The sequence below is a fragment of the Alnus glutinosa genome, chromosome 2, assembly GCF_958979055.1.
Source record: "Alnus glutinosa chromosome 2, dhAlnGlut1.1, whole genome shotgun sequence".
Taxonomy (NCBI): Eukaryota; Viridiplantae; Streptophyta; class Magnoliopsida; order Fagales; family Betulaceae; genus Alnus; species Alnus glutinosa.
Window position 1 is genome coordinate 26,054,176 of NC_084887.1, and position 12,079 is coordinate 26,066,254.

The 12,079-nt window shown below is 35.4% G+C and overlaps 1 protein-coding gene across 1 annotated transcript; it reads left to right on the forward strand.

Annotated features, from left to right (window-relative positions):
• Positions 1–10,202: 10,202 nt before the first annotated feature.
• LOC133861758 (ethylene-responsive transcription factor ERF021) lies at positions 10,203–10,832 on the forward strand. The gene has a single exon (XM_062297556.1). The coding sequence runs from the start codon at positions 10,234–10,236 to the stop codon at positions 10,762–10,764; it is 531 nt and encodes a 176-aa protein (XP_062153540.1). The 5' UTR covers positions 10,203–10,233; the 3' UTR covers positions 10,765–10,832.
• Positions 10,833–12,079: the final 1,247 nt, after the last annotated feature.

The window sequence follows — 12,079 nt, forward strand, 5'->3', positions numbered from 1 at the left end:
TATATATATATATATATTGGAACAGTTGTTTGAATGGCAATTAATCGTAAAAAAATCCCAACTATATATATTTCCCAATATTTTGTTCAATATTATAATGTGATCATGAGTGTAAAATGCCAAATTCTTCACGTGAGTATATATGGTCTGAAACATGAGCTCTCAGAATGTAATCACATTTCCTCCCATAACGATATTAATTTACAGTAGTGCAACAATTTCCTCAAGTGAATATATATATAGTATGAACAAAAAATTGTGAAAAAAATTTAGGATCCTATAAATTTTATTTTTATTAAATTAATTAGACATAAGGAAATATTATTCTTGGATTCAAATTTATTTGTTTTTTTTTTTAAAATAAAAAATAAAATAAAAAAAATCTGTCGTTTCTCTGTAGAAGGAAACAAATATGTCTCTTCTTGAAATCGCTTTCCGGATAAGAAAACCCTCTAATTTTAATTTGTTTCACTCGATCATTGATGCATGAGTCAAAAGAAACGTCTTTATACATATGATTGTCCGCTACAAAGTAACGTCTTCGATCATGATTGAGCTTTAATTTGTTTTTATCAGGCCATCCTCACCAAACGGATCATGCAAAAACCATGCTATTTTTTCCCTTCTACCACCGACGAACAAACTATTCAATTGGAACCTAAAAATTATTGGATAATAAAATGTATTTATATTTTGTTGTAAATTCTACTATATATATATATATATATATTCACCATTTCTTTATTTCTTTATTTCTTTCTTTAATTTTTTTTTTTTTTTTTTTGGGGGGGCTAAGCCACTACGTACACGTTTTCACTAAACAGCAGCAAAGAAAGATTTGGACAATATTCAATAATTATCTGAGTTTGCTATCAATTGTTTTTAGGGATAATTGCACCATTGATTCATGTGGTATGCCATAATTATTTTTCACTCCCTATGGTTTAAAAAGTTCATGAGAGGTCATTATGGTTAGTAATACTTACAAATCGATCCCTGAAGTCAAATTCCGTTAAAATTTTTGACAAATTTCGACAAATGCCACGTCAGCGCCACGTGTTGCCAATAAGATGGCGACGCGTGTTCATCTTAATAAAAAAAAAATTAAATTTGTTAAAAAATAAATAAATAAACTTATTTTTTTATTTTTTTTAAAAGAAAAAAGAAAAAAGAAAAATGGGAAGCAAAGGGGTGGTTGGGCCACCCCTTTGGGGGTGGCTTGGCCGCCCCTAGCCAATGGGGGTGGCTTCTTCTTCTTTTTTTTTTTTTTTTTAAATAAGTATATTTATTTATTAAGATGGACACATGTCGCCATTTTATTGGCAACACGTGGCATTTGACGAAATCTGTTAAAATTTTTAACGGAGTTTGACTCCAGGATTGATTTGTAATTATTGCTAACCACAATGACCTCCCATGAACTTTTTAAACTATAGGGAGTGAAAAATAATTATAGCATACCACATAAACCAATTGTGCAATTATCCATTGTTTTTATTTGCAAGACTTTTTTCTAGATCGACCGATCCGCTTAAAAAATGAAAGATTTATTTTTTGATATGGAGTTTTGTTTTGTTTTTTTTTTTTTATTGTTTTTTGGGGTAATGAAAACAATTTAATCCTTCTACCTCTTTGCTCCACTTGGTACGGGTAGGGTCTTTACCATTTGGAATGTTTATAGGGGGTGGCTAAAAGATTGGAGTAGGATTACCATGTTTAGTCATCCTATTATTCCTACAGCTATACCAACTATAAGATTAGTTTAGTTTGGGTTCAAAATTTATGTACATAGGCGGTGTCCGGACCTGGCTTAAAAATAAAGACTCCTTAAATGTGTGTGTGTAATCAAACCAAACATGTAACCAAAATATAAAATGTGAAAAAGTAAAGAATACAGATATTTTGGTTACAAAGTAGAAACTCTTTGCACCAAAGAGAAAAAATTGTTTCGGGGCAACCAAACCCAAGAAATCCACTAACATAAGAAATAGCTAGTTACAAAGTAGTCGCACTCACAAAACCCAATGCAGTAGTCGTACCTTTAACTCTGACACGTACCTATGCGCGAACGTCTCTCAACCAAACCTCCTATCTAAAGAGTTATTCAATGGATTCCTTTAACTTAGAACTTCTCTCTAAGTTAGACTTCAAATGATTGATTAAATTACACAAAATAAAAACTCTAGGAAACTTAACACATCTAATAATTTCTGCCAAAACACCCTCTCTTAGCACAATGAGAATTCTACTATGGAATCCTCAAAATTACACAGCCTATGAGCATCTTTAAATAGGCTTTAAAAATCCTAATTCTACTCAAACTCGAATTTAAATAGGCGGCATCCAGACTTGCAACTAAAACTTCGAGTAATCATTGAAGAGCGTCCGGACTTGCAACCATAGCGTCCAGACTGTTGCATAATACTTCCACTGTCTGCAGTCATTGCATAAGCGTCCGGACCTTCTTGCAGACGGGTGCTCTTTGTGGCTCGTGTGTGCTGGGCTGTCCGGACTTCTTGTAGACGGATTCTCTCTGTAGCTCGCGTCTGCTGTGCTGTCGGACCTTCTTGCGGACGGGTTCTCTCTGTGGCTCACGTCTGCTGGGCCGTCCGGACTTCTTGTAGACAGATTCTCTTTGTGGCTCACGTCTGCTGCGCCGTATGGACCTTCATAGGACTGAGATTCTAAGCTAGGCGTCCGAACTCTGGCATCTGGGCGGGTTGTAGGGAAAACTGACTTTCTGAGCTGTAAAGTCTCCAGAATCTTTCCTTCAACAGGAACTTGCATTCTTAGAGATATTCTGTGCAGATTCAAGCCTTGATCAATCCTTTCCATATTAGAATTAATATTTTGTAATATTCTTCTGGAGGACCCTGGAAATATGGTGTCCCTGTTATGGAAGTCCCTAATATGGAAGCGTTTTTGTCAACCAGAATGTAGTAAATTAAAATAAACCAACTATATTGAGATAGAGAATGATATGTTTATAACTTCTGTACAACTTTTGTACCACTCCAACAACTTTTTTTAAAATCAACAATTGGATATGTAGGACCCACATGTAGAAAAACAGGTCCAATGGTTAGTTTGAAAAATAATTATTAGAGTTTACAATAGTTGTGCCAAGAATTGTATAATAATCATTTCTCATTTAGATAAGGCTTTAGGCTTTCATTTATCAAATCAAGATGAAACAACTTGCCCGACAAGTACAATATCATGGATAAAAACAGGATAATTTTCCATCGTGGCCCTCACATGGAATAGAGATATGATAGTTTACAACTTCTGTACAACACCAACATTTTTTTTTTTTTTTAAATCAACAATTAGATGTGTATGACCTATATTTAGAAAATAGATCCAATGGTTAGTTTGAAAAAAAAAAAAAAAAAAAAAAAAATTGTTGTACATGAGTTATACAAAAGTTGTAAACATATCATTTCTCCATGCAATATGAAAGCTACGCCAAAAAAATTATGACCAAGGCTACATATAGTTTTCTAACTAATATTTCTCTTCAAATGAAAAATGAAAAAACGTGAAGGATAACATTCATATTGTTTAACTAAATTCAAACCATATTATGCTTGATTTTTTATGAGTTAAACGAGGAAACCTCCTTCCAAAATGGTGAAAATAAGACACTAAACATCGCGCCAATTATATACTCAAATGATGTCCAACTTCTTCAAGTAGACACAATCTATGATCAACACCACAGTGCACATCAGCTTCAACATTATATAAACATTATATATTGGGTTAAATACGTTTGACTTCCCTGTGATTTAAAGTTTTTTTTTTGCCCCCTATAGTTTATTTCGTATCGTAGATGGTACCTCGTTTATAGCTTAAGACAGAGATGGTACATCCGTCTAGCTTCTGTCCAAAAATTAATGTAAGTCCAGTCAAAACCTCTAAGAAGCTGACACGTGTCATATAACTAAATAAAATTAAAAACTAAAAATAATAAAAAATTAAAAGTTTTTTTTTATTTTTTATTTTTTTAAAAAAAACTTTTTGAAAAAGAAAAAGAAAAAAAGAGGGGTCACTCCCATGGTCGGCAAGCCACCCCCATGACCCTTAGGGGTGGTTGGCCACCCCCAAAGAGCAAAATGGAGGTGGACGAAACCCGCTCTGCCACCCCCATTTGGCCTACAGTGGGTTCGGCTAGCCCCACAAGGCCAAAAAAAAAAAAAAAAAAAAAAAGGAAAAAAAGTTTAGGGTTTGGCCTTTGGGGTGGCCGAACTCATCCCCAGGCCAAACGGGGGTGGTTGAGTGATTCCAAGGCTCTTAGGGGTGGTTTCGGCCACCCCCATTTTGCTACCACCCCTCATTTTATTTTATTTTTATTTTTGTTTAATTTTTTTTGTTTTAAGTTTTTTTTGTTTTAATTAGGCACATGACACGTGTCAGCTTCTTAGATGTGTTGACGTGGACTTCCGTCAATTTTTGGACGGAAGTTTAACAGAGGCACCATCTCCGTTTTTAACTATAAACGAGGTACCATCTAAGATATGAAATGAACCAAAGGGGGCGAAAAATAAAGTCTTTAAACCCCGGGAGCAAAAATGTATTTAATCCTTATATATATATATATATATATCCTCCTGTTGGTATCCAACCTAGAAATCTTCATGCTTTCCAAACGACTTCCGCAACAGTAGTCTTGGATTATTATGCTCAAGCCTAAATTAAAAATCATTCTCTGGGTATAAAAAATAATTTAGAAGTGGTCGAAGTAGGCCAAAATAACAATCTAGTCCCTGCAGTTAAATTCTATCAAAACACTTTACGGGTTCCGTTAAAGTGTCTCATCAGCACCAACAAAATGATGATGTGTTCCACAAGGAACACCTGACGGGTTCCGTAGGAAAAGATTTGTAATTTAAACCAATCACTGAGACTAATTTTACATTTATCACTTCATAAAAGGAAAGATTAGATCCACCTGTCATAAAAAGACAAAAGCCAAAGTTTTCCATACATTGTATTCCTTGAAGCTATCCAAGAAACTCATTTATTATTTCTCTAGGATTCAGCTAGGATCATGTTCCTCGTTGGATTCAACATTCAACAACATCATTATTTTACAGTTAAGCGTGCTTATGCAAGAGTAGTACCAAGATGAGGACATCCTTGGAGGCCTAGTCCACATGAGCCAAAAGTTGACAATGTTGTGTCGTTGGGGGTGAGTCGTTACAAGTGGTAAAAGAGTCATTGCCTAGCCTGATATGGAAGAGCGTGCACAAGCCTTTGAGCGTCACCAAGCGGGCACTTGCTGGGACACCAGGAATGGGGTGATCCTATGAGAGTCGTCAGCGGGAACACTGGATCCCAAGAGGGGGTGACTGTGACGTCCCACATTGCCTGAGTATGGGAATAAGGATTGCTTATATGTATATTCGCATATTTCTTAACACAACGCATTTTAAAACTGTGATGGCTATAAACCTATCAGAACTTTGTAGTTAAGCGTACTTATGCGAGAGTAGTACCACGATAGGTGACCTCTTGAGACGTCTGGTCCAGGGGAGCCTAAAGCAGACAATATTGTATCTTTGAGGGTGAATCGTTACACTATGTCTTCCCTGAGAAATTCATCAAATCTGACGCATCATACCAGGAAAAGATAGATGAGAATCAAGCACAATAACTCACCTCGGGGTCAATCAACAACATCAACAACATATTGTTCATCATCTCCATCAACTAAACCACCCTTATCCTTGGAAGCACTAAATGGTGGGTGATTTCAAATAGTATATCAATTGAAGAATATTATTTTTGCCCGTGCAATATTCTATTAGGGATTCCTTTCAGTAGCTCAAGAGAGCAACAAATATTCAACATTACACACTGCAGCTTTTTACCTACAAATGACCCTCAACCTACTCGCTACGAATGACCACTATCGTGTTTCACATGGCTTAAGGGCTAATTGTTGAGGGATGATTTTTTTATCTCAATCTATGTGGCATGATCATAGAGGCCAATCCAAATTGAATCAAGAGTTTGGCCTAAAGTTTCATTAAAAAAGAGCTAACAGAACCATAAAAAATCCTCACATTTGATTGGGATCATGGCTCAAGAGGGATGCGGGTCTAAGACGAGCACTAACTAATGAGTCATCCTCTTTCTTGAATAAGTCAAAAAATAGCATCAGTGCAGGTGCACGCATGATAACATACAAACATTCACGTGGGTTGCATCAAGGCTATGATTTCTTGCAAGAATGTACTTGGCCATGGCTTTTTTAGGTTTTCAACATACATTTCTTCAACCACGAACTAGGCCCATGAATTTTTTGATGAGGGAAAAGGGAAGCTGGGGTTTGGAAGGTATGGATGTGGTTCAACAAACTATATCGTTAGGCCATGATCAAACATTGTGTGCCTTGGCACATTGAATGAATGGAAATCTAATACGGAGGTGGTATGGTATGCAGCAAGTTGAATGGTTAAATCTCGACTAAGTTTCATGAGCCTTGATAAGTCACCATCTAAAATATTTTCAACCATTAATGTACCTTGGGGGTGTAATTTACTTTTTCTGCAACTTTTATACTTTAAGACAACCAATAATAAGGAACTCAAGCAAGCTTTTTTTGTTAAAGCAAAAGTCTTATATCTCACCTACCCATTTTAACACGCATTGCCAAAGTAAAAAAAGAGGTGTCTTTTCCCTCATTTTTCTCTTGAAATGTTCACCCCAGGTGATTGCCCTCTGTCTAAGGTGAAAATGTGATATCTCATCACTCTTTTCCTCATTTTCTTTTGCATTTCCCTCTTATATAAAAGAGTAGCACAACCCAATGTAGCAAGAGGGGACCACAACGCAATATGACCAATAGACAAAGAGCATTTTTGGCTCCTACATATTATTCATGGAAACTCTATTTCCTCTTCCTATTCTCTCTTTTGCTGGATGAATACTTTCCAACCATACTAAGGGGATTGGTCTAAAACTCTAAGAAAGATAAACAAAGAGAGGAAAAGAGAGAAAGAGAGGAAGAATTTCTCAACTTACCCATATTATTCATAGATATTCTATCTTAAGAAAATTCTGAAAACACCTTATTCTCCCATCAATGCATGGGTCAACATTTGCCAAAGGCTAAACCGTTATCAAATTGAGGTTACGCCATTCACTGTTGCAATACCATTTGGTCACATCCTCTCTCCCTTAATCATGCATTCTTTTCTCCATTATGTGTGATTACTATTGTTTTCCTATTGACATGTGGACTAGGAGTGGGCAAAACCCGCCCAAACATGCACCACCCGGCTTGACCCGTTCGTCCCACCCGTGAAAGTCGAATTTTAGGTTTAAAATTGCGAATCTTGGTACAAAATTGGATTATTTGTGCGGAGTGGGTCACATGTATAATATTTTTAAAATCCCGGGTACCCGCCCCACATGTTTAACACTAAGACCTAAAAAAATCCTAAACTACCCACTCATAAAAAAAACCTTAAACTTCCTCTATCTCGTCAGTCGTCCTTGCGCCACTTACACCTTAATAGCCAAACGATATATCATTTTCGTTAAAGTGTAGATTTCTCCGTCTGGTTTCTAAGTTTCTTTAAGTGCAGATTTCTCTGGTAAAAGACAAAGGATTTAGATTGGTTATTCTTCTCGCCACAGGACTTGAAGCACCAGAATGGGAATCAATTGAACAGGGCAACCAAAGGTGGGTACTGGAAAGTGACTGGTAAGGATCAAGAAATATTGTCCAGGGCGAGCTCAATTGGAAAGAAAAAGATACTGGTATTCTATGAGGGGCGTACTCCAAACGACAAAAAAAATTGACTAAATCATGCATGAGTACCACCTTTGCCAGAAGGAGCTTGATGGCAACAACCCTGATCAGGTCGGGTGTCTATCTTGTCTTTTATTTTTATTGGTTTTACATTTCTTCCTGATTGCCCTGTTTTTATTAGCTAATTGTAGTGTTTTCACCCTCACGTCTTCAGAGCTCTTAAGCTTCAGTGTTTTTGTACAAAATACAAAAATTATGAGCCATACCATGCGCAAAATACCCGACCTAACCAACTCCACCCAACTTGAGACCCAACGGATACAGCCACTATAGCAAGGTCACAAGTTGTGTTTTTACAACCCACGGTGTGTGGGTCCGGGTGCCAAAATGGCCAATACCCGGCTCGCTCCGACCCGTACCTACCCCTAACGTGGACTGCCCGATGACAATTATATTTTAGTAACTGATGTAATAACTGTTATGTAAACTATCACATTAATTTATAAATAACTTGTCATAAAAATGATTGTATTATTAGAGGAACTCGTTTGTTATTTGGTATTATTGTTTTATTTTTTATACCATTGCAACCTTAGATGAAGCCGACCAGAAAAAAATAAACCTTAAATCAAGCACGAGACAGGAATCAGATAAGGGTTGGATGTGATGTGATTGAAACAAACCTCTTTTGTTTGTCATGCATCATTTTCCACGCATGACCGAAACGCATTCTTGAGCTCATGAATTATATATATTTCTTAACAACAAGTTTTTTATTTATTTATTTATTAATTACAGATATAATACGAGGTCCAAGGTAGACTTAGTAATCTCTAGCATTAACTATATATGTTTCTTTTCATTTTAGCATATGCAATATATAGAGAATCAAGAGCAAATGATGACTGAAACTCAAAATCAGATAATTCAAGTGGATCACTCTATAATCTATATGCCATCTACTCAAAGCGATTCAGCCCTCACATATTTTTTGTTTTTTTATCCTTTAATTTTTTTTTGAGAAAAAAATAGATACATATATATATGGTGATTAGGTAGTTTAAAATTCTTAATCACTTTTAGAAAATTGTGACCGTAAAAACAAAAATTACCGTTGATAAAGAAATTTCAAGCATATATATGAATCATTATTTTCACGGTTTACAAATTTCAGCCATATTTTGTTTTTGGAGTTACAAGGCTTTCTTAATTTAGCGTTGACAACACCAAAAAATGCTCTCAGAATAATATTACTTTTCATATTCATTTTATACCGATCAAGATTACGAGGTTTTTTTTTGTTTTTTTTGAAGAGACATTATATATCTCTTTTTAGTACATGACTTTATTTTATTTTATTTTTTAAAAAATGTATAACATAAAAAGCTACTTTAAATAATTAATGTGAAATTAATATCATAAATAAGTGTACAATCCTTCCCATATCTACTATGGAGGTCATAGTCATAGACCATAGACTCGTGCCTCCCTATATAAATTTCTCTGTGGTCAATCACACTCAAATTAAATCATATTACCCAACTCTGTAATGCCATTTAATTGTCGACATCTTATTGTGTTCCCTTATCAATTTCCTTTTTGTTTTTGTCATTTTCCATATTTTGATTAATTAATTATGATGGATCTATTCAACTCTTATTTTCTTTTGATCTTTTTCATTGATGAGTTTCTTCCTTATCTCATAGTTTTATATATTATGATTATTAACATCATTTTCATAATCTTTACGGACCTATTCAAAAAATAAATAAAACTAATGTTAAATATTATACTTTTATTCAATATTTATCTGACAATATTAACATGACACTCTAAATTAGTCATTGAATTTTTTTTACTTAATATATAAAGACTACTTCAATGAATATTTAAAAGTGTCACACCAACTTTTTTTTAGATGAATATTTGATAAAGTTAATTATAGTATCTAGAATTTTTTATAAATTTAATTACAAAACTATCTCTAAGGATTCACCTACCAATGTTTGGATTAGTGGGTCCAAATTTTAATGCCACCTGCGATGAAACCGCGTTCTAAACAGGAAACACACTATATATATGTCCCCCAATTTAATTGTCTATTTAATTGGTTCTGCTATATACACTTTGCCCCCCACAAAATTTCTTTATTTACCAAACCAACTTTTAAAATTTAATTTGATGCACCCGGCATGCTATGACTTGCCCCCCAAAGAGATTTTCAATTTTTTTTTTTTTGTATATATATATATATATATTTTCTTTCATCTGTTTAAGTATGAAAAAAAAGATAGTAAACATGCACATAATCGCATCTTTTTCAGTAGTGCAACTACGGGGAAGCTCACTCAACCCATGTCAACTCTCCACGTTTCATCCAAATCATCTATAAATACTTATAACTGGAACGCACTTTCGCTAATGCATTTGCTTCAAACACCGGCCAACAGATATAGCTAGCTCATTGCATGGGAGAGCCAAATAGTTGTAGCAGTAGCCATGGCGCTGCCTCTTCTACCTATAGAGGAGTGCGGAAGAGAAAATGGGGGAAATGGGTGTCTGAAATCCGCGAGCCCGGCAAGAAAGCCAGGATTTGGCTGGGGAGCTTTGAGACACCTGAAATGGCTGCCGCGGCTTACGATGTTGCGGCTCTACACTTTAGAGGACGTGAGGCACGCCTCAATTTTCCAGAATTGGTCAACACCCTTCCACGCCCGGCGAGTTCAGACGCTGATGACATTCGCGTGGCGGCTCACGAGGCGGCCTTGCGGCTAAGATGCCCTGCAGGAACCGCTGAGAATGGCGGTTCCGGCTCGAACATGGCGCCGGTCACCGTAAGGCTCTCGCCGAGCCAAATTCAGGCCATTAACGAAGTCCCGTTGGACTCCCCGACGATGTGGATGCAAATGGCATCGGAAGATCAGTCTGAGCTGTTCTCCAATGAGACTAACGACAATGAATGGGAAGCTATGCAAAGTGACTCTCTTTGGGACCCTTAGGTAACGTATTCCATTATACCAATACTCTTTAGTACATACATATATATATATATATATATATATATATATATATATATATATATATATATATATATATATATATATATATATATATATATAGGATAACACAACACTATTTAATTTTAGTCGTTTTATCTATTTAATTTCAACGTCTATGACTAGACGGGACACAACTTGACTTACCAAAAAGTTATAGAAGATTGGTATAATAAAATGATAATAATTTGATGATCGATCATGTGTATTATATTCTCAGTAAGAAGTGTTTTAGTGGGGGGTCCTGGGGGAGATTGATTATATGTGTTGCGCTGGACAAGGCCAGGAGATTGATCACAGATTTGCCACTTATTTATTTTTTATATGCTGTAGAAGAGTGTGGTGTGATTTATGAGTATTTCGATGTAATAAAATTGGAATATTCTTGTCATTCAAATTATGAAGTATATACGTTGTGCTTTTGTGATTGTCATCCACTTCTCTTCATTATTCTATTTATATTTTATTTTTGGTGGGACTAATGTTCGTTCTTCAAGAAAATGATTTTCTTTCTGGCTAGCTGGCTAGGCTAGCTGGATTTGTTATACCAAATACGTGACATTATTTGGGTCCACGGGGGATGATCAAAAGTGATGTAAACGGTCAAAGACGTACTCTTTCTACAAACTCACCCTCCCAGAGGGGCCGGGTTTACATGTATATAATATTGTTATTATTATTATTGATTGTAATAATCAGTAGAAAGCTGCAAAAATACGATTGTTTTGTATGAATGTACGTGAAATGTAAATTTTAGTTTTAATTAATTAAGAGGGTGCTAATTAACTCAATTGAGGCCAAACGTACGTAGTTGAGTTAATTAATTTGTTCAGATTTTCCATGGGTGGCCCTAGGGCTGCGTGACTATAATTATTTTTATGTGGGGAGTCAACTTAAGCAAATTAATCTAACTAATCCACCTCAAGTATCAAATTCAACAAGGAAAAGAGCCACAAATATAATAAATTAATCAAATTAACCACGTGCACACAAAAATCCAACAATGAAAGCTAAAAGCTAGCTGAAATTAGATATTTTTTTTTACAACAAAATCTAACCACAACTTGGACCAAAATTCTTTATTAAATCAGCAACGACACTGTATTGTCCTTGATAATGTCATAATAGAGACGACATTGGCCCTTGGAAGGCAATTTTAGGGACAAATTTTGGCGCTATTAGCTAGCTAGCTACGACAGTTATCATCGCTAATAGTCATTATCAGTGGCGAATTAGAACATCGTCATTATTTAGTCTT

What these genes read in the sequence shown, in the direction of transcription:
- LOC133861758 (XM_062297556.1), top strand. Translation starts at nt 10,234, where the DNA reads ATGGGAGAGCCAAATAGTTGTAGCAGTAGCCATGGCGCTGCCTCTTCT.